The sequence below is a fragment of the Aulostomus chinensis genome, chromosome 17 (genome assembly GCF_037954235.1).
Source record: "Aulostomus chinensis isolate RoL2024-O1b breed Wild chromosome 17, RoL_Achi_v1.0, whole genome shotgun sequence".
NCBI lineage: Eukaryota > Metazoa > Chordata > Actinopteri > Syngnathiformes > Aulostomidae > Aulostomus > Aulostomus chinensis.
Genome location: NC_141336.1, coordinates 2550230 through 2575529, shown reverse-complemented (window position 1 = coordinate 2575529; position 25300 = coordinate 2550230). Strand labels below are relative to the sequence as shown.

At 47.5% G+C, this 25300-nt stretch overlaps 2 protein-coding genes across 6 annotated transcripts in view; one reads left to right on the top strand and one right to left on the bottom strand.

Annotated features, from left to right (window-relative positions):
- The window catches only part of ganc (glucosidase, alpha; neutral C), a 12024-nt gene extending 1493 nt beyond the window's left edge, over positions 1 to 10531 (bottom strand). The window contains exons 1-24 of one of the 3 annotated variants that reach the window (XM_086181761.1): positions 10375 to 10531; positions 9974 to 10036; positions 9726 to 9828; positions 9483 to 9610; positions 9076 to 9252; positions 8963 to 8984; positions 8804 to 8873; positions 7574 to 7670; positions 7218 to 7401; positions 6456 to 6603; positions 6038 to 6273; positions 5834 to 5960; positions 5318 to 5397; positions 4709 to 4852; positions 2759 to 2855; positions 2566 to 2667; positions 2214 to 2388; positions 1877 to 1945; positions 1670 to 1734; positions 1513 to 1589; positions 1367 to 1441; positions 1014 to 1127; positions 576 to 688; positions 323 to 447 (exon numbers count right to left, since the gene is read on the bottom strand). In XM_086181761.1, the coding sequence (XP_086037887.1) occupies positions 323 to 447; positions 576 to 688; positions 1014 to 1127; positions 1367 to 1441; positions 1513 to 1589; positions 1670 to 1734; positions 1877 to 1945; positions 2214 to 2388; positions 2566 to 2667; positions 2759 to 2855; positions 4709 to 4852; positions 5318 to 5397; positions 5834 to 5960; positions 6038 to 6273; positions 6456 to 6603; positions 7218 to 7401; positions 7574 to 7670; positions 8804 to 8873; positions 8963 to 8984; positions 9076 to 9252; positions 9483 to 9610; positions 9726 to 9828; positions 9974 to 10036; positions 10375 to 10430 (2647 nt within the window). In that variant the 5' untranslated portion in view covers positions 10431 to 10531. Of the gene's footprint in view, positions 1 to 322; positions 448 to 575; positions 689 to 915; positions 1128 to 1366; positions 1442 to 1512; positions 1590 to 1669; positions 1735 to 1876; positions 1946 to 2213; positions 2389 to 2565; positions 2668 to 2758; positions 2856 to 4708; positions 4853 to 5317; positions 5398 to 5833; positions 5961 to 6037; positions 6274 to 6455; positions 6604 to 7217; positions 7402 to 7573; positions 7671 to 8803; positions 8874 to 8962; positions 8985 to 9075; positions 9253 to 9482; positions 9611 to 9725; positions 9829 to 9973; positions 10037 to 10374 lie in introns of those variants that run through there. The other 2 variants (XM_086181763.1, XR_015109659.1) reach the window with 2 other exon arrangements.
- Positions 10282 to 25300, top strand: LOC147245986 (Golgi-pH regulating cation channel-like). Of its 3 annotated transcripts, none has more exons than XM_086181766.1 (20): positions 10282 to 10459; positions 12316 to 12373; positions 13371 to 13468; positions 14092 to 14208; positions 14869 to 14916; positions 15014 to 15055; positions 15202 to 15328; positions 15415 to 15476; positions 16225 to 16408; positions 16507 to 16606; positions 16772 to 16865; positions 18494 to 18567; positions 18692 to 18798; positions 19217 to 19275; positions 19392 to 19495; positions 19567 to 19643; positions 22090 to 22154; positions 22229 to 22281; positions 23399 to 23429; positions 23534 to 25300. In XM_086181766.1, exons 2-20 carry the CDS (start codon positions 12367 to 12369, stop codon positions 23573 to 23575), a joined length of 1491 nt encoding a protein of 496 aa, XP_086037892.1. In that variant the 5' UTR covers positions 10282 to 10459; positions 12316 to 12366; the 3' UTR covers positions 23576 to 25300. The 3 variants fall into 3 exon arrangements, with proteins under 3 accessions (XP_086037892.1, XP_086037891.1, XP_086037890.1); XM_086181764.1 differs by lacking the exon at positions 10282 to 10459 and adding an exon at positions 11309 to 11476; XM_086181765.1 differs by lacking the exons at positions 10282 to 10459; positions 23534 to 25300 and adding an exon at positions 11307 to 11476 and having other exon boundaries at positions 22225 to 22281.

The following is a 25300-nucleotide window of genomic DNA, read 5'->3' as shown; positions in this document are numbered from 1 at the left end:
CTGAGCGTTTCGAGCCTCCACTGTTTTACTGTCCGTTATTTTACTTATTGCTCAGTAAATTTGGGGTTCTTCGTTTATTCTGCTCCTCAAGCACATCAGGTTCTTCGTTTCCTGCCCCCTCAGCTCATCTCATCGCTCCTCACCTTCGTCTCTGATGGATTTACGAGGTTCTACCAACATTCTAGGGTCCAGCGGAAATACGAGATTCAGTCACCGACTCCTGTTGCTACTCTACGAGCCACAGAGACAAACGTGAAGGTGTCCAAGAACAAGGATTTAAGAAAAACTGAGAGGAAAGATATGGAAACAAAGAGTGCTGTACCAGAAACCAGAGGCTCCTCACCCGACACACACACAGCTGCTGTGGACGGTTTGCTCTTCAGCCCCACGACGGTCACAGACTGAACGACTGCGCCACAGTCAAACCTTCCTTCTTCACTGGCAGAACTGAGAGGAACCGCATCGAGATCTGTTAGATGTTTGGTTCTGATGCTGGTCTTTTTTGTTGTTGTTTTTATGGTCACAACAACTCTTTCGTTCCTAAGCGCCCTTGTGGAGGTGTGAGTCTGACTCACCGGCAGAGCAGACGGCCCGACAGCATGTGGAATCTGCGCAGACAGAAGGCCTTCCTGTCGCGGTAGCAGAAGGAGCGGCCGTCATCCAGGTACAATTCACCATCGGCAAAACCCTGCAGACGAAAGGGAGTCGGAGAGGATCGCCCAGATACAAATGCCACACGTCTAAATACACACGTGTTTTATAGATCATGCTTAGAACTTCCTTCTTCAGTCCACTCTAGATTCAACATGGCACCGCCCCGTAAACAGCAACAGTCTTCTGATACCAAACGATGAAGTACAGGATTCTGATGCACTGAGAAACGTTTCCATAGCAACTACACAAATGGATTCCTACCATTAAACACCATCGCAGCACTTGCTAACAGGTCAGCCCGAGCTGGTTTGGAGGCTGCTCATCAACATGAACAGCGTCTTCCATCCTGCAGGACTCACCTGAGCGTTGAGAGCCACAGTGATGGAGAGAGGGAGCTGCTGGAGATCAGCTGTGCAGGAGCCGCATCCTGCCGACCTGCAGACCACCGAGCCGCCGCGCTGGAACACAGGAACCTGCACAGAGGAAACAGCAGGGAGGCCTGAGCTGAATTCACTCAGCGAGTCAGACAGCACAGACGGAGTTTACTGTGTGAGTAACAACCTGCAGGTCAAACACTCCTAAACCCAGCCAGACTTAATTCGTCTCAAATGCTGAACACGAGTCAGACTTTTACCGTGGTCGTCCTCTACTGTATCTGTTCTGATATCAACAGTTCCCATGAAAGACAGTGGGAATCCCAGAAATCATTTACTGTGTCCAAGGTGACTGGGAGACTCAGAGTCCTGCCGCCTCTGTACGCCTTCGCAGACTGGACGTCGTACCAAATCTGAAACAGACACAAGCCTGAATGAAACACACTGATTTATCGTAAATATATTTCCCCTCTGGTTTGTTTACCTCAGCAGATCCAGGAAGAAAGACTTGGATTTCTTTAACGCCTGCATCCGTTACAGGACAGGCCAGCAGCGCTCCTCCTGCGTGAAGTCAGGGACATTTAACTCTGTGTATCAAATACCAACGACACTGTGGTACACTGCAAACTAAAAAACTTCACCAATCATATACTGGTTGTCCAGGGTGAAGGTGCTCTGCTCCTCCCGGAACTCCACCCACAGAGGTCTGTACATTAAAAAAAAAAATGTATTCTTTAAAAACCAACAAACAAACAGTAAACTATTTTAAATAATATAAAATAATCACAATATATCAGGGGGGAGCAGTGTTGTACTTCCTATGAACAGCAGAGGGCAGCAGCACCAACCTGATGACAGGCACACCAGAGGTGTGAGCCTGGTGGAACAGAGTGTACCAGTAGGGCAGCAAGCAGTACCTGAGTAAGGGAACACAAGACGCATGACTACAAAAATATCACAAGTCTCACATGGTGGCTCTTCGTCCGATGCCCATCATTGTAGCTGATCATGGTTCCTGTACAATTCAACTACAGCCATTTGGCTTATTTCACTAGAAAGTCAAGAGCCACATTACGAACGCGTTCTCTTGTGTTTGTCTGATGTCTGTGGGACAGGAAATATCCAGCAACTGGCAATGAAAATTAAAAAAAAAACAAAACTGAAATTTTTGCCTGACAACAGCACCTCTGTTGGATTGCAGTCCGGATGGCGGCGGTGACCTCCTCCCCAAACAGCCAGGGCTCCCGACGCTTGGTCTCCTTGGCAGAGTGACCCCGAAAGAAGGGCTGCAAGGAAGCTGCTTGGTACCAGCGCACCAGCAACTCTGGCTCCGGATCCTGAACAAATCCCCCGACATCGGCTGAGCCAGAACGCAAGACACATCCTGAGTTCAGGTTGCAGTGGGCTTCAGCCTGTCCTTCACTTACTGCTCCATTCAAGACTTGACTCATCAAGGAACAGAACACACTGACAGTGACCTGAGCTCGCCAGATGAAGCTGCATAAAAGGAACACGTTCACCTCAGCGCTGAGCTCACCTCCACAAAACACGATCCCCGATATGCTGAGGGACAGAAGCATCGGAATGGAGATCTTCAGATACTCCCAGCTGGCAACGTTGTCCCCCGTCCATACAGCTCCTGCATCAGCAAGTTCACAACAACCCACAGTGCAGCTGAGGATCCCCGCAGAGATGCACCACAAAGAAATCAACGAGCCGATGGGACACACCTAGTCTCTGGGACCCGGCGAAGAACGAGCGCGACAAGACGAAAGGTCTCTCTGTGCCACCCGAGCGAGTTATCAGGCCCTGCACTGTTGCCATGTGCTGCCAGGTGATAAATGAAGCAGAAATGAAACTCATACACAAAAACAATAACTTCAGAATTCTATAAGTCCCTTTACGAAAGGACAGTTGCTGAGGATATTTCATGAGACAGCTGCCCGCTGCAGTCCCTGCTGCATGCTTTTGATCAGTTTCTGAAAAATGTGTACAGCGCCAACTAGAGGTGAGACTAACAAATACTACAGATATCCCCATCTGCACAACTCTGCGACGACAAAGTTTCACATTATAGAAACGTAATTCTTATGTAAATTGCGAATCAGCATGGTGCAGTTTCACTCAGGGCCACATGGGGGAGGTACTGGTGCCACGGTTCGACATGTCGATCATGTTGTAATTGATTAAAAACGCATCAGCTTTGTTTGAAATAATCAAACTAGTGTTCCTATCGTTTAGGAGAAGTTAGGTGAAACAGGCGCCAACACAACAGCAGCCAGAAAAATATGCTAATGGAACAAGACAATATGGTAGGAAGTGGGCGTGGCCTATATCAGTTAACTTGACACCATCCATGGAGCACACTGACCTGACACCGTCTGAATCAGCCTCACCGTTAGTGGGTTCTTAAAGAAACCTAACAACACCTGATAACTGACCACACGGTGGCGCTGCTGCTCCCCTGTTCGGCTAAGTTCAGCTCCAGCTCCACGTGGGACTGTGACCATGAAACATGAGAATCTTTGCATCCATCCATCCATTGTCCTCCACTTATTCCTGTTACGGATCGCGGGGGGGTGGAGCCTATCCCAGCAGCCTTCCCCCTGGACAGGTCACCAGTCCATGGCAGGGCCAACACATAGAGACAGACAACCATTGGCTCTCCCAGCCACACCTACGGTCAATTTAGAGTCTGGATTAACCTGGTCCCTCTTGATGTCTTTGGACTGTGGAGGAAGCTGGAGTACCAGAGAGAACCCAGCAGGAACAGGGAGAACATGGAGACTCACCCAGAAAGACCCCGTGCTGCAGCCGGGGCTCCACCCACAACCTTCTTGCTGGGGGGCCACAGTGAGGACCACTGCTCCACCGGGCAGAGTCTTTGCATCTTTGCATTATAAATTTAATAACAAATACCAATGGCGTTAAACTAGTTACAGTAGCTCATAACCAGCTAGTTAATATGTAAAGAGCAGAGAGAAGATAGAGTGAGATGTCGTGTTTGATCCTTGTTTGCGGTACAGGAACTCTAATAAAACTGCGACACGAGCAAATATACACATTTATAACGTCTGCAGCAAACACCTGGCGGTCCTCACTAGTCAGGTAAAAGCCTGGCATCGTGTAGCCAAGAACTGAGGGAAGCTTGACTGCAGGGGGCGTTTCTGCCTTCGTATTTGGTGTTTTCCTCTTACGCTCCATTTCTTTTGCACTTTAAATATTTGCAGGGTTTGTGCTTTCTTTTGGTTTGTGTGTGTGTTTCAAATTTAACGACTATGCAAGTTTTTAAACTGGGATTTCAGTCTTGAGAGTTGAAAGTATTCAGACCACAGCAGGGAACCCTCAGAGTCAGTTCTGCTTTCCTCTTTTAACTGTTTTACTATTTACATGTTTTATTCTCTTGGTTGTATCGTGGACTTTTCTCTGCATGTGTGCATCTGCAGGGTTTTTGTGAAGGATTTGAACCCCCTAGACTGTGAACCAACGGCGGCGCCCAAAACTGCTCGGCCATCTGGACCCAGGCAGGTGCAGGATTTTTAAGTCATTCAGTAAATAATAGATGGATGCGAGCGTCCTCAGCATCCTGCCTGGCTCCACCTGCACCCCTGCATCCTTTGACAGCAGATGGAAAGCTTGGACGAGGATTGAGCAGAGAATCCTGACATGAGCCTTCTCACCTGGTAGAAGCCATACAGGTTGTGCAATTCCCTGTGTTCCCAGCCCCCATAATGCACTGCATCCTTGGGCATCGTCTGCTCCGGCCCGTCGAACACCGACGGTTCGTTCATATCATTCCACACAAATAACGCCGGCGTTGATCCCTGCATCAGAGACAAAAAACAAAACACTTCAACCAAAACCCACAGTGAGACCCCCAGCTGGGCTTTGTTGTGTAAACGAGTGAGTTTGACACATAAATCACACACAGATCACGTCACCACGTGCGCTGACCGCCTGCTGACATCCGTCTTCACCGTGACTCTACCAGGTCCCTCATTAGTTTCTCAGCGGGGGCGGCTGTGGCCGCCGAAGTAACTCTTGTTACACTCTCGTTCGTACACAACTCACAGTGACGGATCCTGCCTGTTTGCTGCACACGGGCTGACACCTGATCCACAGCAGCTTCGTCTCCACGTGAATCAGACCTGAGACCAGTCTGACGACACGCAATCCCATGATTCTCTTCCCACTGACATGTTTATGGAACGTATCGGTGCCAGATGTGAGTCAAACAATCAGAAGCGGGTCACCTGTACCAGGTAGTGTCCATGTGACTGTAGACTTACTTTGTATTTATCCAGAGCGAAGCACCTGGAGTACCAAGCACGAGTAGCTGGGCTGCTGAAATCCAGGTAAGAAGACTCACCTGTAGGAGAGGGTAATGACAACTCAACTTAGGAGAGACAGAAGAAAAGGGAGTTATTCTCCTCCACGATGTGGGAGGAGTCACAGTACTGGGATGCGGTGTATGATGTCATCACGCGTCCCTGTCAGGGGACTGTACTGGCCTGATGAGCAGAGCTGGGCTGAGCGGCGCTCCAGTCTCTACTTCTCATCATCTGCTGTAAATAAATGAATCAGGGACTTCTCCCCAAGTACTCCTACTACGAGGAACTCCTACTTTTCCAAATTCACAGTGTTTACACAGTGTTTTTCAGTATGCATGGAATGTGAATACTACAGCAACGCGTATTTGTACAGATGAAGACACCAGTGAGCAGATTATCTGCAAAGTCTCATGAGGTGCCTGGTAGAGATTTCATTTAATCTCAAACTAAATATTACATGAAGAGAAAGATCACCTGGCCAGCAAGAGCCCCGATATATCTGTCCTTCTCTGTCCTTCACAAAATGTCCTCCGTCCCGGGCCTCACAGTAGAGCGACCAATCAGGATCCACCTTGATGTGGGGGTCACTTATAACCACCAGCTGCAACATATTAACACCTGAATGATTCAATACTTGAAACTGAACCTGCAGCACAGCCAGAACTCTCTGAAACTGACCTTCCTGTGTTTGGTATCTAGGTGGCGCTGCAGGCCAGTGGGTTCAGGAAAAAGAAGAGGGTCCCAGGTGAAGTAACGCTTCCCGTCCGTGTGCTCGATGTCCAACCAGATGACATCATAAGGGATGTTATGGGAATCAAACCCAGCATCCACAGCCCGCACGTCAGCGTCGTCGTTGTAGTTCCAGCGACACTGGTGGTACCCCAGGGAGAACAGAGGGGGGAGGGCGGGGTGGCCTGACAGAGAGCGCACAGTTAATTCACAGGAAAATGGAGCCTGACATGAGAACAACCAACAAACCAGACTCAAACTAGGTTTGCCGTCCTGCCTGATCGGCCTCTTTGGTTTAGCCTGATGGACCGTGAACAAACCCCCTGACCGTCTCTGTCAGGTTTAGCTGTCAAGTCCTGGTACGCACCGGTGAGCCCAGAGTACTGGCTGAAGAGCTGCAGCGGACCGGGCCCCAGCAGAACCCTGCAGTCAATCACACCACTCTCTGACAGCCAGTGGACGTCCGCCTGCTGCTGCTGCACTCGCCTCCTCTTCACTGGAGGGGTTCGGTCATCCTGGGGAGGGGGGTTAGGACGTCCTGTTTGGTGTCTTCAGTATCAACACCTCTCAAGGATCCCAAGTGGATTCTACTTTTCTGACTCTTATTCAAACACTTGTGCTAAGTTACAAATGAAATCGAACACAGCAGCACAGCTCAGACATTCAAATAAATCATCTTAATAATTATGAGTTTACTTTAGTGGTTGATTAAGCCTCCTAATTTCCTGCTTGTTCTCTTGTAAATGTCAACTAATTTCTTGCTATACTCATGATTTTGAAAGAAATCAAGTAAAATGTGCTGAAAAAAGATTCCTGTCCATGAACTATTTAATTGTTTGCAAAAGATTTTTTTTTATTACAGTGGGAAAATTGCCAATAATCTACAAATTAAACACTTTTATTGTTTCACAGGGACTTCTAAGTCAGCTTTCGACTCGAGTGGCAGCTTTCATTCCCTCCACAGCAGCTGTCCATTTGCTGGCACTTCTAAGAAAATCGCAACTTCTTCACCATTTGTTTGTGATTTGCTCCACACGTTGTACTTTTTTGTGGGCTGTAACGGTTTAGTGACTCCAAATCCTCTTTTTTCCAGAGTGAGGTCGGACAGATGCGAGAGCGGCAATCAAACCTGCTGGTCACGAGGGCTGTACTGTACGTTCACAAAGGTCTCAGATGCGTTGAGCCAGAAAACTCCCAGAGTCCTGTCGGGCTTGTGGGCCACCAGCAGCGGCACCGACCCGTACAGGCCCAGGCGGCTCTGCAGGTCATCGGCGAACACATCCAGGTTGTACAGCCGGTAAGGTTCACCGTCCCTGAGGACAGACATTTGATTTCATCTCTAAGGTGGGACGTGATTGTTTCTGAGTATGCAAAGCAGCAACCCAAGTGCGGGGGGGGGGGGGGGGTCACATGACGTGATTATGAATAGCTATTTCTTCAAGGTATCAAATTCTGTCCCTGCACAACACATCAAGGACTGTGTACCTGGTGTCTCGAAGCTGCAGGCGGTCAGCGTGCTCTGGTAGGCCGTACAGGTGACTGAAGCCATGGAGACACAGGTCCAGCCCCACGCCGCTGGGACCTGCACACACACCACACACATCTCTCCGCTCCGTCATCTACGTCCCTCTGACTGCCACTCCAGCTCACACTGGCGAGTCCTTCTATTCGCTGGACCCGCCTCCATTCTCCTCAGAACTGGGAGAATGTCTTTGCTAGGAAAACCTGACCATTGTTGTTTCTTGTTTCACACTTAAAACCAACACATATCATCATCTCCCTTAACGATGGAGGACAGGCCTTCACAAAGACGACGTGGACGAAGCCCCCGAGGAGCTCGCTTCTGAGGAGTCCAGTGGAAACTGTGGCCAGACTTTTTTGTCTTGGCTCACGCTACATTTTGCACGTGCTGAGGAAGAAACGTCGAGGTGTTCACGCATCGGCGCTGCAACTCCATAAAAAAGATGTGAACCTGATTCACAGCCTCGTCGGCTCGTCGGCGTCCCAGGTCCCGAGCCGAGGAGCAGCGGGGACGGACCCAGGATCAAAAGGCGGAAACGTGTGTGTTCCTTTAACGTTCGCATTTTACAATAACTCTTGTTCCTTTCGTCACATTTGCCTTGAAAAAAAAAATCGCGTTCTTTCACTACAATTTTGTGAAATCCAACACTACATAAATGACAAATAAATCCCTCCGGGAAGCAGAAGGAACCTTGGAGGAAAATCAACGTCTTGTGAAGGAACGCCACCAAGGGACAGACAAACACTTCAGAACGAGCGCAGAGGTGCAGGCTCAGACAGAGAAACACGGTTGTGAGGGGACGCACTTTAAAAACTGCCTTCCGCTGTGACACCTTTGCATCGTTCCAGATGTACAAAATACGTTGCAAAGAATCGACTCAAGGTGTAAAAAGATAGAGAAATAAAGTGGAATCACGGTTCTTCTCCGTTCTTGTGTCAGCTGACCATTCATGCCATCACCCTTCAACAAATGTTACTTCCCGAGTGGGAGCTGCTGACGGAGCAGACGGAACCCAGAACCCATGTTTGGCTTCAGGAGCCATTGCTTTCGATCCGGTTCGTCCCGAGGACTTGGATTCTGCGCTGAGCAACAATCAAACTGAGCATAAAACCAAACGCACTGCAGTCCATCTTTTAGGTGAGCAGACACTCAAACTCTTGCTCCTTTTACAACATTTGATAGCTGACACAAACCGTTAGCTTTGAAATCCACAAACTGCCTGAAAGTCTCTTTCCATAAGGAACCCGGGTGGTTCTCTTCAAGCTGTCAGAGGAACAAAGACACAGAGAACAAAGGCGGGGTTAAACTTCAAGTTGGTGGAACATTAAGCGGTAATCGTCTCTCTCTCTCACCTCGCTGCTATGAGGCGGGACCCTGAGACAACAACACAAAGACAACACAAAGATGCGCAGGTCAGCTTTTCAAATTAGTTCAACAGATCCTTGACTTCCCTTGAGATCCTCACCTGGGAGGCTCCTGAAGCGCCTCAAACCACAGCTTCCTCTTAGAGTTCAATGTCACCATGACTTCGTCCTCGCATAAGATCTCCACCCGGAAAGGGAAGTGCCACACGCGACACTCGTAACGTCCTGAGGACCAAGAGAGCCTGACGGAGTCCTCCGTCCGTCCCTCCAATCTCAGCCTGTCCAAAGACGAAGGTCAAACAGGTGAGGAACAATGTGAAAGACCACTTCACTGCTATGAGAGTTCCTTCATGACTGCAATATTAACACATTCTTTATTTCCAGCAGGTCCACTCGTGGTGTTTACAAATCACCAGCGAGTTCCTATCGGGCCTCGCTGCATTTCAGCAGGTTTCCAGGTGTGTAGCGAGACGTGTGGATGGAGGGACGGTGCTGATGCAGGTCTTACGGTTCACACCGGGGTTCCTCAGTTATCACGTCTGGAACTCTGTAGCGCGCTCTCGAGGGCTGGAGTTCATCTATCAGTATCCTCACGCTCTCATTTCTGCACGGCGACACAGTGAGGAGCAGCCTGGCCTGCGGGGGAGAAGGTTAGAGCGGAGACGCCAGGCCCCTGGGTCTTCCACTGTCAGGCTCTTTGTCGCTGTGTAAAATGCAAATACACTGGATTTTAAGGCGCGTTCATCCTCACCTGCGTGACGGGTCCCTCCAACTCAAAACACGCCCCCTTCTCTGTGAGCACCAGGGTGTCCAAAAGAGCTCGATGCTCCGAGCTGGGACCCTGTATCTGCCGTCTCATGGGAGAAAAAACACGACAAAAATACTAACATTAAATTTAAAAAAGTTGAAAATCCATACAGTATTTCTGAGTAATTGTACTGCAAGTAGGTGGTAAATTCTGCAGTTCAAATCCTACAAAGGTTTTGTTGTGTAGCGCACCGGTAAAAGGCAAGATGGTCACTCTTCTTGAACTTGTCTTTCCCCTCATCGCCAGGAACAACACTGGGAGCCACAGGGAGAAAAGTCACCACACTGTGACCACACACAGGGACCCCTGGGGGCCCGGAGCGCTCAGCAGCGCCCCTGCAGGTTTCAGCACAGAACAAACTACGATCGAGGGTCAGAGTTTTATTTTCACTGGTTTTAGTTGCAGTTGAGCGCGGTGAGTTTCCCCACCTTGCAGTCACGTGACGTAACACAACAGAACAAGCCGGCGAGAACACGGACCCGCTGACGAGCCCTCGCGTGTGCTTTTTACGCGTGAAAGTTCAAAGGTCACCACACACCGAGAACATTTTGCCACAGCTGCACAACAAGGCTGACAACAGCGCCGTTTGTACCTGGACACGGGTGGTTGGCTCACTTCCGCCATTTCCAGCACACAGGCTGAAAACATCCGCCGCCCGATCGGTCGCGCTTCTTCCGGTAAGAGAATAAAACCTCACATTCTTCCGCTGCTGCAGCCGTCCTGTCGGTGGTCCGACGGCTGCAGTGGCAACCCGTGCAACCGGAACAACCACATTTCCGGTTCTACTTTTCAAAGCAAAATCTGGACAGTTCCTACTTTTAGAAGACGTTTGCAATAAGTCCCATGACATTCCTGTGCTTTTCATTTACGCTGGATGTTGATACAAGTGCTGAATAAAAATATCACCAAATAAAACCGACAGTTTAGCAAAGACGCTCTTTACTACGCACTTATTTGATGTTGCTCAAAAAAGTGCATCCAAACAAGTTGGGATTTTGCTAATTAATGATGAAAAAAATCTATACATTTCGCAGCAACCAGACCCAACGTTGCAACAGTGGATATCTGAAATAAAAAACAACTGTTTTAGCATTGGCAGTTTTGTTTCAGCTCATTTCAAAGCTAAATATGATATTTTTTCTATCACAAACAACAAATACAAGCAAAATGGGGGGGAAAACATGACCATTATTATTTTCAAACTGTTGCAATTTGAAGACAATTTGAAAGATTTAGTTAGCATCAGTTAGCCTAGTCAAGCCTGCTAACGTTAGCGACATGAATAAACATTAGGAAATTGCACATTTGCTTCAACAGAATACTTTGTCCTTTGACCATATTGTGAAGTTGTAAAAAAAAATCGAGATTAAAGGCTGTAGTAAGTCACAGTAAGGCTTTTACATACAGGGCGAGTTTTAATCGACATAAGGAAAAAAGTAGGGAAACACAAAATAAAAAAAAAACAAACCTCCCCGCGAATATCAGCAAGTTCGGTGGTGTTTTGTCGCCCCCGTGTGGCGCTCGTGTGCGCTGCAGCGGGACGGAGCCGGAACGGGAGGCGGATACTTGAAGTAGAAACCCAAACGAAGATGCCAGATGCGCTAGCCCGACGGGTATCTTTGTTGCTGTTTGCAGTGTTTTTCCGTCCCGCGACAGCAGCAGAGGTGTCCGTATGGAATGTGGATATCAACTCGGTCAGTGTTACTCTTTTCATATTTGTGTTTTTCTCTTTAATTGTACGGCTGATCGTGTTAATTCTCCTGTAGCAGCTGTTAGCCGGGGTAGCTAACTAGCCTCTAGCAACCCCTTCTTCCGCTGTGCGGTCCACCTGACAGACGCTGACGATGCTCTGACAGGCTCGCTAATGGCTTCCCCTGTGCTGGTAAAGATGGGTCCGTTTGTTCTGGATGTGCAGTCTCCCTTTACTCATGAATACAACCGCTCGTTGAGGCTCAGAGTGCAGTAGTCCGGTATGCTAGCAGTGGACTCGCAGACAGCTGACAGTCGCCTTGCAGGAAGGAGCTGGTAAAAACCTGCTGGTAACGCTATTTCCTGTTGTTGGATGGGTTAAAGATAGGAGCAGCACATGCTTGAGAGCTAAATGATTGAATGACTTCAACCTGGAAATAGTCTGGCTTCTCCAAATGTGGTCCTACCTCCGTATGGGTTGGAAAGAAGTGACTAGACGGTGACATTCCCAGCAGGAGCAAGAACACCCCGCAGTAGGTAAATCTTCACCTATAAATAGACTCGACGGAGAGTGAAGGTGAGCAGAGGTCCCGTGTGAAACTGATCGATGGTCGCCGGAAGAACAGCATGAAAGTAAACCATAGACATGGATAAAGATATGGAACCAGGGAAGGATGTTCATTCTGACAGCTGATGATCGCAGTAGTCGTGGGTGATCCCTGCTGGACAGATGTGTTCATCGTGAACAGATGTTGAAACCGTGGCGTGAGTCTGCTGTCAGGCAGGAGAAGCTCTGAGTGGAGGGATGAGATCGAAGCAGACTGATGTGTCTCTGGTGTTTCAGACGCAGGATGCAGTGTTTCGGAAGACGCTGTACGCCAACACCACCATCTTCATGAAGTGTAAGTAGTCGCACGTGTCAGCCGACATCTGCATCCACCTTTACCTCTCCGTCTTTTATCACATCAAGATCAGAAGCACGACAGTGGGATGGAGGAAATATTTACAGAACCGTCGCAGGGCAGGAGGTCACACCCTTCCATCTAAGTCTGGAGTCACAGACACTGGGAGCGCTCGGAAAGTTTCACGCCATCAGAAACTGAAAGTGTTTGTTGATGCGGATTCTCTTTCATCTCCAGTTTCATCCTGTGGCTCCCAGTTTGATCCCAGTTAAAATGGACACTGAAATAAAACAGCAACAACTGCTTGTGATCGCGGTTATCTTAGTTAACAGCTCCATCTTTATATCCCAGAGCTCTGGTAGATCCAAACAGGGTAGTTCCCTGTGACCAGCTGCTCTGATCCTGGGACTTTTCGTTCCCTCATTTAAGTTTCTTCCCCTCTATTTGATTGCTTTGAGGCCCGGGCGTGGAACCTGTTCTAACGCATGAATCGTATCTTGGGAAGATCTTGTGTCTGCGTATGAATGTAATTGTGCGAGAAAGTTATGTATTGTGGCCACCAGTTAATTTGATTGAGGGAACAGGTGTATTTATGGCCACAAAATAATCAAAGTGAGGGAACAGGTTATGTCTCATGGCTTCATGATAACATATTTAAGGAACGTGTCCTATCTGGTTGCCATACAATGATTTATCTTGAGGTCATAGCTGGTGGCTAGAGGCTGTCTTCTCCTCTCCCGGGCTCCGAGGCTCCTCATACTAGCGTTCTTCCTCTCTCTGGTACTGGTACTAGTTCTAGTACTCTAGTACCAACTAAGCGACGCACCAGTTTCCTGTGAGCAGGTTCTTCATGTTCCCTCAACACTGAGAACACGAGTAGACTCAGCAACAGACAGGAAAGTTCCTTACAGCTCAATGAGGCGCGCTGACGATCTCGACGTTCCCTTGTTGCTTGTCAGTGCTGCCGTCACAAGTCTTTTCTGCCTTCCCGCCACAGTCCAGGGGGATGCGGGGTCATGTGACAGGAACCTGGCCTTCAACATCAGCTGGTACCTGCGCTCGTCTGTCTGCTATAATGAGGTCTTCAACACTCCTGTGAGTACTGACTACGTTCAGTCCTTGAACGCCACACAGCTGCACTGTAGGCTGATGCAGGTCACATAGACGCCATTTGATGTCATGATTTTACTTGACTGTGTATTGGGCTTTAAAAATGAGCCGAAAAACAAGTTGGTCTGTCCTCTTAGAATATATATTCATATTTATGTATACTCTGTACATGTTTTTTTGGCTAATTTTGGGTCTAAGACAGCTCGCTTTTCTCGACCTTCCAGCCGTTCAGCTCCTCTAGTTTCCCTCCACTGTCCAAACAAACCTCCAAAAGGTCACGAAACAGTAAATGCATCATCATGCAATGCATTTTTTTATCCTCCAACATCCAGAGCCCAACTCTTTTATGATAAAAGATGATTTATGTGTAGGTTATAGCTGCGATTCCCAACTTTTGAAGTTCCCCCTGCGCGCGCGCACCCCCACAGGTAGTCAGCTCTCATCAGATGCTACATTGGTCCATGCTGGTAAAGTTGCAAAAAAGAAGGTCTGAGAAACACGACCCATGCAGAGATATGGTTCCACAGTGCAGACGGTTCCCAGCCTGGCTGAGTTGTGTGTCTGTGATTCTCACGAGGCCCTTTGTGTTTCTCCACGTTCCCCTGCAGGACAACAAAGCGATGAACATGTTTGGTATGGACCACATGTTGAAAGACGGCTGGAACGGCTTCTACAGCCAGGGCTTTATGTACTTTGACAACTGCTCCGCCCTCTTCCTACCAAAGGTTTGTGACTAGACCGCCGCTGATGGATAGAATAGTAATGAAGACATGAAGGGAACATTGCTGAACGTCCTGTCCCTTTCCTTTCTAAGTCTGTGGAGTTTCAGACAGGGCGAGAACATATAAACTCCTCTCAGGGCCCCAGCCGGCCCTTGGATTCGATCCCAGAACCTTCCTGCTGTGACGCGACAGTGCTAACCACTGCACCCTGGTGCACTCTGGCATGATATGATGAGAGGCTTTGTTCTACAGCAAAACAGATGTCAGTTAACACCGCACTTGGAGTGTTTATGCATCTTAAAAATGGTAGTAAAAGTGTGGTGGCTTCACAGCCTCACCTTGGCTTTGTACTTCTAACCATCGCATTTCCCCTTCAAAAATGATGAAAGTGGTGTTCATTTGTTAAGATGATCTTGCTGAATAAAACTTGGACTCCTCATAAATGTTTGCTGGCCAGAGAGATTATTTTCTGCAGTAATCCAAACTCATGGAGGCGCTAACGTGCCCGATGGCCTCCAAACACATGGTCCCTGCGGTGCTTTGTGCAGGGTTGCGCAGGACTTTTCCTCCTACTTTTTATTAGTTTTTTTTAGTGACTGGTTTTACCAAACACACACACACACTGACTGATTGTAACCCATTCTCTCCTCTCCTTCCTCCCAGGTGTATTATGCAGATTTCAATCCGTACCAGCCTCTGTCCAGCCCAAAGGCGAGTCAGTGACCGAGCTGATGTTATTACAGCCTGAGTGAAGGTTCTGTTTCTGTGCCCTCCATCTTATGATGATGTTTTATATCTTCACATGTAGAGTGACCCATCCAATCAGAGCCTGGTTTGGCCCGACAAGCCGGTGAGATTTATTTATATGTGTAATAATACTTTTAATGTTAATGCCTTTGAATATTTTGTGCCAGACTCGGACCTTGGAAACATTTCTGTCTGAGTCGCGTTGAAGCCACGAGTGCGGTAGCAGAGCTGATGAGGATGTTCTTGCAGGACATCAGCGCAGTGGCCAAGGCCTGGGAGGACAGTCCCTATCTGTTCATCGTGAAGGTGCAGCCGCTGTTTCGTGGACTTGAGGACGACGACATCGGAACCGAGCCGCTCAACTTTGCTTTCACAAGTGAGAGACGTGTAGAGTAGAGAGTCGACAAACGGCAACAGTTCAGAGTTTTTAAATCTTGACGCGTCCTTGCTTCGTCCTCCCAGTGAAAGTAGAGATGAAGGGACCACATGACTACTCCTCTCCTGCAGACTGGCCTCAGATGATGGTGGGTACCACTACTTCTATGGGTTAGGGTCACATTTCAAAAGCATGTTGTTACTCATCAAACGTGTTAGAAAACTTCAGGATTTCAGGTTGTCTGGACGTGCATGCGAATATCTCAGGGAAGCCTTCAGAGAATTTCACATTTGCCTCAGACAGACACAGGGATTCAAGGATGAACTGACAAAAGTTTCCTGGTCCAAAGGTCAAGGTCACTGTGACTGGCACTCGAGACCGAGTTTCATGTCTCGCTCTTTCTTCGTAGTGCAGACGAGCCTCTCTTCCTCAAGGATCCATGGATTCACTGTCTTTCGAGGTGCTCAAAGTGGCAAAATTAGAAAGAGAGTTGAGTTCTGTGAAGGTGGAAACATGCTTGGTGCTGTAAGTTGAGTCTGTTTACCAGCCTCCAGCAGCCTCGTCCTCAGCACCGCAGCCCCGAGCGTTCCCATGGCTCTTCCCAGATTCAGGTTGTGTGTGTTTTAAGGATCCAATTTCTGACTTCTTAAACCCTCGGTTTAGTCTGTCAGGCGGAAGGCTGTCTGTTACTCCTTGTGCCTGACATCTCACCTGGTGTTGTATTAACGTCTTTACAAGCCCAGGAATTGGACATTTTGTCAGTTCCACACAGTTTTTTTGGCGTATTTCCATGTGTTAGAAAACCTGTCTGGTGTCCCACAAGTCCTGGAGCTACGAAGCCTCATCCCATCAGATCACCTGACTGGTGAGTCATTGTCTGTGTCCTGTCCTCACAGTTCTTCATGGTCATGTGCATCGTGTACGTGCTGTTTGGCGCTCTTTGGCTCTTCTGGTGCGCCTGCTACTGGCGGGACCTTCTACGGATCCAGTTCTGGATCGGTGCTGTCATCATCCTGGGCATGCTGGAAAAAGCTGTTTTCTACTCTGAATACCAGAGCATTCGCTACAAAGGAGACTACGGTTGGGGCTTTTATACATTTCAGTTCTGTGGCACAATTTCTGTTTGTTTGTCTTTCTTTTTCCTGAGCTCTGCTGTCGGTATGTTTTCCTCCCCACAGTTCAAGGTGCTGTGATTTTTGCTGAGCTTCTCTCGGCCCTCAAAAGGTCTTTAGCTCGAATCCTGGTGCTCATTGTCAGCCTGGGCTATGGCATCGTCAAGTAAGTGTCATCCTTTATAATCAGTCACATCTTCTTTTTATTTCTGTTTCGAGATCAGTGTGTTGTGATTCTGTGGAGTGTAAACTAGTGTGGGATGTGCTGCAAGTGTGCGAAGAGGCTGCTGCTGCACCGGTGGTGTATTTGAACTGTTCTTCGCCTGTGCAGGCCAAGGTTGGGAACCACGGTGCACCGGCTGGTCGCTGTTGGGCTGCTCTACCTGCTCTTCTCCTCTGTGGAAGGTGTGCTGAGAGTGACAGGTGTAAGTGACAGCCAGCCTCCCACCTTCACACAGCCACACTGATGTCGTCCTCAGAAGGATTGCTAACCCTACTTGGAAAAATCTTGTGTGAAAATCGGCTTGAACTGCAGCAGTTTTTATGCAGCTGCAATTCCATGTGATGAAAATACCGCGGTGTGGAATTATGGCTTCCAAAATATACCAACTAGATGAGAAGAGAAGGGGATTCATGGCTGAAGTACACTGAGTACTTATACTGCGCTGCAGCTGTCGTAGCAGAGCGCCTCCGTCATCGTCACCTTTATTTCTGTACTCTGAAGCACAACTTTAGTGGCATGTGGACGTGTGTGAAAATACAAAATGCACATCTTAAGAAAAGAAAACAGAAAATGCGAAAGAGCAGGATTTTTTTCTGTCTGTTAAAATTACAAACAAACAAACCAACAAACCAATAGAATATAGAAGCAGCAAACAAGTCAGTCAGTCACAACATCAGCAACCCTTCCATAGTCCAAAGGGAGCAGTATGGAATATAAAACTTAGCAAGTCCTCCCCCTGTGTTGAACATGTTTACTTTGTCCACGTCATGAAGGACATCAGACTGAAGACAAAACAGGTGAAAGTAAAGACCCTGCATCCAGAATCGAACACAAACCTGCTGCTGCAGTTATTTTCTCTTGTATCCCATCAACGCATCATTAGTCAAGGATTGCTGGAACTTCATGGTTACATATCTGCATTTCTACCTTGCAGCTGTACCCACAGAGTCAACATGCAAATGAGTGAAACCTGTGTTTGGAATGATTAATTTGCACGTAGTGAAGCCGATAACGAAAAATACAGTGTAGACAGGAGTGGCGATCGTAGACTCCGTCACAGTTCAACATTGATTCTTTTAGCAAATGGCATGATGGCTTTTGTCACCTCAAAAAATAGTTATTTTCCACTTTTGAAATTACCTTTACATTTCTAAACAGTTCCATTCTATGTGTAAACTTCTCATATAAAGCGCACTCTTGATGCATTGATGGGGACTGAGCTGACTTGAGCTGGTGTGGCAGCTGTAAAGTCCTCTCCGCTCCGCTGATGCCATACGCCGTGTACGTGCCTGGCGTATTTCAAGCATGAGGAAGGCCCACTCCTTCATCATCATTTAGAGGATGCATATTTTCCTCTTCCAAGCCATAATTCATCATTTTCCGATACCACAGAAGAGTTTCATCCGAGCAAATGCATGAACACGCCACAGTCTGGATCAGCCTCCACAGGCTGATTGAGGCTGATGGTTGTGTGGTATTTTTACATAAAAATCTGGCCTCGTGCGGCTTTCGAGGCACTCTCCTTAAATACATTTGATCTGAGTTGAGGAGGCGATGGAGAGGTTATGTGGGGATTCAGTCTCTCAGAGGCCGAAAAGTGATGATGATGGGAAATGACAAATTTGATCTGAGAGGGACTTTTTCAAAAGTGACACTGCGGCAAGTTCAAAAAGTCATGAGTACACAAAGGTGTACAAACAAAAACCAGAGAGGGAAAAGAATGCAGACTTTTCATTTTGACGGCGGGCAGAGATCTTTCACTCAGGCTTATCATGGGTTTAAAAAGATTGTGTGTTTGTTTGTTAAATCTTGCTCATCGTCTTCATCCAGGGTTTCTATGGGACCGTTGCCTTGGTGGCGAATCTCAGCCTCTCCCTCATTGACTCCTGTGTCATGTGGTGGATATCCTTTACCCGGAGGACCAGAACAGCTGCTCAGGATTTCCTGTTTCAGAGGCACCGCTAATTTAAGCCTCAAGTTTTGATGTCTTGAACGTGCAAATGAGTTCTCCTTAATTTGCATCCACATTTTCATCAGCCTGTCTCAAACGACTCGTCTCCTGAAGCTACGCAGGAACGTGGTGAAGCTCTCTTTGTATCAGCACTTCACCAACACACTCATCTTCTCGGTTGTTGGTGAGTTACCGCCCCTGGAGAGCCAAAGTCTGGCCGTCAGTAGCCGACGTGTAGCTCGGCACAGAGAGACGCACGTTGTAGTTCAAGCTAACACGAACCCGCAGCGTGAAAATTGGAAGTCTCCTTATGGGGGGGGGGGGGGGTCAGGCTTGTGATCAGTTGGCACAGAAAAGCATCATTTTTGTCTTTTAATTTCGTCGTGCCTTGAGAACGATGACAAGACAGCATTCTGATTCTGCTACTTATTCACCGCAAAGACAAAAGTCGACGGTGGAGTCGCGCTTCGCTGCAAACGGGTGAATTAGCACATTTCCCTCAACACATCTGGCCAGTGTTGTTCAGTGTTCGCCAGGTCTCTGAGGTTTTGCGTGCATTTCCAGACATCGGAGTGAGAGCGGTGTTTGCTTTGTGTCCGTAGCCTCCATCATATTCATCATCTGGACCACCAAAGTCTTCAAGCTGGTGGACTGCCAGACGGTCAGTTTGTTTTCTCTTATTGATTGATGGTTGTATTGTGTTCCCCTGCTGTTCTCCTCCTGAGGTTCTTGTGTGTTCTATTCAGAGATGAGAAACTGTTTGTCTGGTCTCCTCAGGGCTGGAGGGACCTCTGGGTGGACGATGCCTTCTGGCGTCTTCTGTTCTCCACCATTCTGCTGGTCATCATGGTGCTGCTGCGACCTTCCGCCAACAGCCAGAGGTCAGAGTCCGCCTGGCCCCTCTGTCCTTGTCCCCAGCAGTTGGGTCTCAGACTCCGTTCTGTTTTCTCAGGTTCTCCCATTCGCCTTTGATTGATGAAGATGATGAAGAGGAGGAGGCCAAGGAGCCCATGTTGAATGAAGCTTTTGGTAAGAAATTATTCCTGCCCAGCTTTCCGCTGCAGGATCAGCCTGAGGTCCGCTGACAGAGCACAGAGTGTGATACTGCTACTACAGCCCAGAGTGTGTACAAGTACACAGAGAGGGAACGGGGCGTTCGTTACACCTCCGTGACGCAGTCACAGTATTGAGCCCATGTAATGATAGTATCACAGTAGGAATCTGTGATATTCAGTATATTGGAAGACAGTTCATCTGCTGTATTTCACAAAATCTGTGAAACTGAAGGCAAAAAAAACTCCCTGAAAAGCAGGAATCGTGTATTTAATCACTTGTGTGTCCGATCTTCGCCGTTTGACAAGTGGGATGAAACAACAAGCAACAATTTTGCCAAAATTTTACATCAAAATGGAAAATCTGGTTTTAACAGCTGTTCTGGTGAAAACATTGATGTTTGGTGTCAGTTTATCAATGTGGAATCCCAAGCTCCAGTTTACACGTTGCCCGTCTGTAGGGGAGCGCCAGGACGCTCTGTGCGATCACACGACTCAGAACGGCGAGGTGAACTGGACGCTCTGAGCTCGTAAAGAAGAGGCTCCATGTTTTAATGTTGTTTGTTTTTCTGTAATGAGAGCGAAAGCATCACGCGTGGTTTGCAGAAGGAGCCCCGGCGCATGACATCATTTGGCAGACGCTTCAGTCACACACCAGAGAACGTTTTGACATCACGGTCGAAGCAGTTGATCCTCACAGTCCTCATCAGCTTAGACACTCAGAGGGAGACGATCCAGTCTGGTTTCACGTGACTGAGTCGTTTTGTCTCTGACGCTTGGGATTGTTGAGCTTTCAGTTGCTGAGTCTTTGACAGCAGCAGCAGTCAGCTGGCCAGGCATGTAAAAGCCACTCGATCCAGTTCTTATGATAAATGTGCTGGAAACAGCGTTAAGCATGAGTGGGATCTTTCTCAGTGTCTCTAGAGAGGAGATCCGACACGGAGACGTCTCCCTCCAGAGACAAGGAGGTTCTATTATTGATGTAGGTTTGATCAGGCAGAGGGTCAGACAGAAACTACCTAAAGTACCGGACTGACTTCCAGAAAACTTGGTGGAGGGGTGGAGGGTGGAGGGGTGGAGGGGTGGCAGGTGGGCCAGTGAAGAACCAGTCACATGTTGGGAGCAGATTTGAGTCACAGGACTTCTACTGAGTTAACTTTGTGAGTCGGGCGTTTAATTGACAGTGTTTGACGGCGAGAGGCTGATCCAGATCGGCTGCTTCTGTCTGGGGTGTTTACGGAACTCTCCATCTGATTTCTCTATCAATCTGTCTTCTATTTGAGAGACATCAAACTGGATTATTTGATCAGCATGGAAGATCATAAAAGCAGGATTAAGGACTATTGGAGTGCTGAATGCACATCCTGGTACGAAACACCGCGAACTTCATAGTCTTGATGTAAAGTGCTGATCGCTTTCGTTTAGTCGCCCTTTAATTTTATGTAAATGTTTTATTGTCGTCTGTTTGAAGTCGTTAATTCTACTTCTGTGCAGCTGTCCTATCCTGGACTCCCTCAAAGGGAAAATCACTGGCTAGAATAAATCTGAACTCGTGCTGTGGCTCAGACACACGCGACGCACTGGGAGTGAAGAGCTGGAACCAGTGATGCACCAGTCAGGCCGGCCTATGAAGACATGGCTGCGGCTCTCATTTATAACAGAATGCTCCCACATAGACACATCAGTCAGACAGAGGTGGCTCATCTTGGATATTTTCATGGAAAAGATAAACAGGCAGTGATGCTTGTTTCTGGAATTTTGAATCAATTTCTCAAATTCTTTTGTGAAAGCTTTTGATCCTGAGAGCTTGGATTTGCAGCTCTGCCTCTGTCCTGTTTTTGAACGTAATCTCACCCACATGTTCTGGCTTAACCGAGCTGACGATGAATCTCCCGCTGACAGGGCTTTATTGGAGAGGCCGGGGCCAAATGGGGTGCAGGTACCAAGATAAGACCTCCTGTTTGTCACACCAACATTGGAAATGTGGAAAAGCCATCATTCACTGAGGCTTCTCCGCTGCTCCGTAGTGAGACTTCAGCTTTTTTCCAACAGGCTTTGGTGATGGTGCCAGCAGAGCCATTTCTAGGAGATTTGTGTTGCAAATGAAAAGTCTCTTTTTCTTTTTTCCACCCGTCAGTGACAAAAGCCCCCATCTGTAAATGATATTGAGGCAGGTCCGCTCCCAACGGGCCTCCGAGCCTCCAAAGACAACCTTGTCAGTGTGTTCGTCATGTTGTGTAACCAAGTGCTACAGAGGCCATGACCTAAATCTGTCCCTGCTCAAATGTGGACCACAGATTCATTGAAAATATATGACAATATAACCAAGTGAAGGCTAATCTGACTAATTATGTTACCGTCATGTCATTAGACAAAAGTCTACTTCACTTCTGAATTCACTTTCCTGTTCTTTTGTTTTAAAGAGGGCATGAAGATGCGAGGGTCCAAGCCAGACTCCAACAGCTCCCAGAAGCTGCTGAGTAAAGAGGTGGGTTCGGCTTCTATCTGTCCTTCAGTTTTTCCTTCTTCACACGTGATTAAATTCTTGTACTTTGAAGCCAGGATGAAGACCTGAAATGGGTAGAAGAGAACATTCCCACAACTGTTGCTGATGTGTAAGTACACTAGTTTTAATATTTAGATCTTGAAATTTCAACAGAACGCACTAACTTTTTTAGGAAGGAAGCTTATTGTCCATCCTCCCCAGAGCAAGACAAGAGGTTAGATCACCTTCTCTCCTCTGGGTGGGGCCGAGACCCACAGAACCCGGCAGACTGCTAGTTAGCTTAGCACAGTGAATGGTAGTGGATGGGAAGTGTTAGCATCAACTAGCTCAGCTTCACGATGTTTGTGTGCCCAGCAGTAATCCGTCTCATCCTCTCTCACAAAGTCGGCCATGATTAGTCGCTCTTCTAGTTGTCGACAAGGTTTTCAGTTGCTGCGTCAAATCGCAGCTGTCAGTCAAAGTGGTCCCGCCTGTGTCTGGTCGGTTCACATTTACAGTTACATGATCACGTGTACGGATGGCGTTTCAGAACTGTTTTGCACAGCATGCAGGAAAAGAAGTGCATTTGATACATTTTGAAGAAAGTGCGCTCACACTTCCCTTCCACAACCATTCATTGTGCTAAGCTAACTAGCGGTCAGCCAGTCTGTGTCTCAGCTCCCTGAAGCAGCACTGAGGAGAGAAGGGATCCATCCCTTTGTCCAGCTCTGGGGAGGAGGGACACTGAGCGGCGTATTTCCCACAAAGGTGGTGTGTTCCTCGAAGCTTCCAGTCTTGCACAGAGCAGCTGAGAGCTTCGGTAACTTTTGCGCAGTTCAGCGGGACGTTTCTAGACATTTTCACCAGATTGAACGGATGATTCAGAACGGCATCTGACACTGATGTCCTGCCTCAAAAATAATAAGGATTTTTAATCAGATTTACATCACCTGGAATTGTAGAGAATATGTGAGCAGCTTAAAACAATAATCCTTCTTATTATGTCATATGTAGCCTCAGTTTCTGTCATTATTTTTGCAACTTTCGGTATCAGGTCAAGGACGGTGCCGACCTGAAAGGTATACTGTTCATTCTCAAAGAGTACATTTTTGGAAGAGCTCTTTCCATCTGGTTGAAATTAGAATGTATCCAAATTAAAATAAGTACCCAGTGAGAGTGTCTGAAATGTTTGGTCCAGGCCAGGAGCCTTGCTCTGATCTGTTGCTGCTGTCTCTCTCCTCATGTAGAGCGCTGCCGGCCATGCTAGACGAGGAAGAGGTAACTGGTCTTTACTTTCCCCTGCTAATCCTGTGAATTTCAATCGCACTTAAAAGATACTGCTTGCAATGCAAATTTACTCTGCCACTTTTTTTTCTTTCCAGGAAATTCTCAAAACCAAGATGGAGAGGTCCAAAATGGAGTAGAAGAATGAGCAGAAGATGAGAGATGATGTGAGAGTGAAGAGGAAGCCATTTCACTGAGGCAGCGACGAATGCACCCTGACTGCTTACCGAAAGAAAAAAGGAAGAAAAAAAAGTGGGCAAAGCCAACTGTTCTTTCCAGCCACTTCACTTATTTTAGTCACAGGTGTTGTGTAACACAAATGCGCTCTAAGATGTGCGCGTGTGTTCTAAACCAGTGCTGCCCCCCCCCCCCGAGTTGGATGGGAGTTTGATTCCGTATCAAGCTGAGGAGCTGCATTGGCCCTTTTTCACTGTCAAACTTTAGCAGAATTCAGACACTAAAAAAATAATAATAATCTACATAATTTATGAAGGTTTCCTGTGACTTTACATTCGACTGAACTTGATGGCGTGCTCCTCTGAGCCCTGCCGTTAACGTTGTGTTTCTGCGCTCCATTTCAGAAGTGACACCAGTAACCAGGAGGGTGGGAATGTTTGGTAGCCTGCTAAAAACAGACAAACCATCAGGCGATGGCGCTCATGGAGGGAAAACACACGCTGGAAACACTGTTGCAATCAGATGAGACTCCAGAGTCCAGCATCTGAAATCCCCAAACCAAGATCCGACATGTTTCGTATGCACAATGGAAACAGGCCGTTTCTAGCATGTGTTTTTTCTGGTGTTACACATTTAAGAATGAACATCTAATTGACTCCACTCTATGGTTAAAATGTAGTCAGACACTCAAAGAAAAAAAGCAATGTTTAATGACATCCTATCTACATGTAAGTGGTTTGGCTGACTGCGTCATCCTGAACATAGACACATCAATGTAACACTTCTACTCTGCGTAACACGGCTGCGTCGGTGTCTGTTGATACTTGAAGCATATCACTGTTGTCAGGGGGGTCACATGTTTGTGTTGGGCAGGTTAGAACGTCATGACCCCCTCAGTCTTTCAAAGCCAGGTATAAAAGTCCATAAACACAGTTTTTGTAGACACACAGGTGTTGTTCCAGAGCTCCCGTCTGGGATGTTGTTTTTAAAAGAAAATGCTTTCAAGCAACTGCAAGTTCGATTCCCACATTGTGGTTTTGCCCTGAAAAATGAACGACTGCGTGGCCCTCGGCAAACGAGGAAAATGGAGGAACCTTCGTATTCAAGCGTTAGTTGTCATGACTTTAAGATTTGTTGGGTTTTGGGTTTTTTTTCCATTGTGTTGCTTGGCATAAGCAGCCATTACTATGACTCTTACTACAGGTGCGCTTCATGGTGTGGTCACCAAAGTGCTTCTTTTCCCCCCAGCTTTGAGGGTCCACTGGTAGGTTCAGTGGAAGGTGAAGGTCTGAATCCAGCCAGGCTGCGGTTCACTGAGGAACCCACCCGACTCAGTAGCTCTGTAAAGCTGAGAGACTGCACATTACAAGTCCTGCTGAATTTCTCACTACAAACTGACTGACTCCTCTGGGTCACATCGCATTCACTCTGCAAGACAAGCTTGCCTGCCTGGCCAAACTCCCATCCTCGTCCTTGTGCAATCTACTGCAGTGTGTGTGGATAATCTCAATCCCCTCATTTATGTTATTTTCTTTATGTGTCCAACATTTGTCAAAGATCTTTGATTTCACAGAGGCACTAAAACACCACTCCTGGATGTGAGTCTGCATTGTGATGTGAAGCTGAAGATGTTGTGTGGCTTTTTTTGCACATGTCTTGCAAATAAACTTTATATTGAGATGTTGAAA

What these genes read in the sequence shown, in the direction of transcription:
- LOC147245986 (XM_086181764.1), top strand. Translation starts at nt 11,372, where the DNA reads ATGCCAGATGCGCTAGCCCGACGGGTATCTTTGTTGCTGTTTGCAGTG. An exon ending in CACCACCATCTTCATGAAGT is followed by an intron (nt 12,374 to 13,370) that starts GTAAGTAGTCGC and finishes TTCCCGCCACAG; the next exon opens with TCCAGGGGGATGCGGGGTCA. An exon ending in AGAAGCTGCTGAGTAAAGAG is followed by an intron (nt 22,155 to 22,228) that starts GTGGGTTCGGCT and finishes CTTTGAAGCCAG; the next exon opens with GATGAAGACCTGAAATGGGT.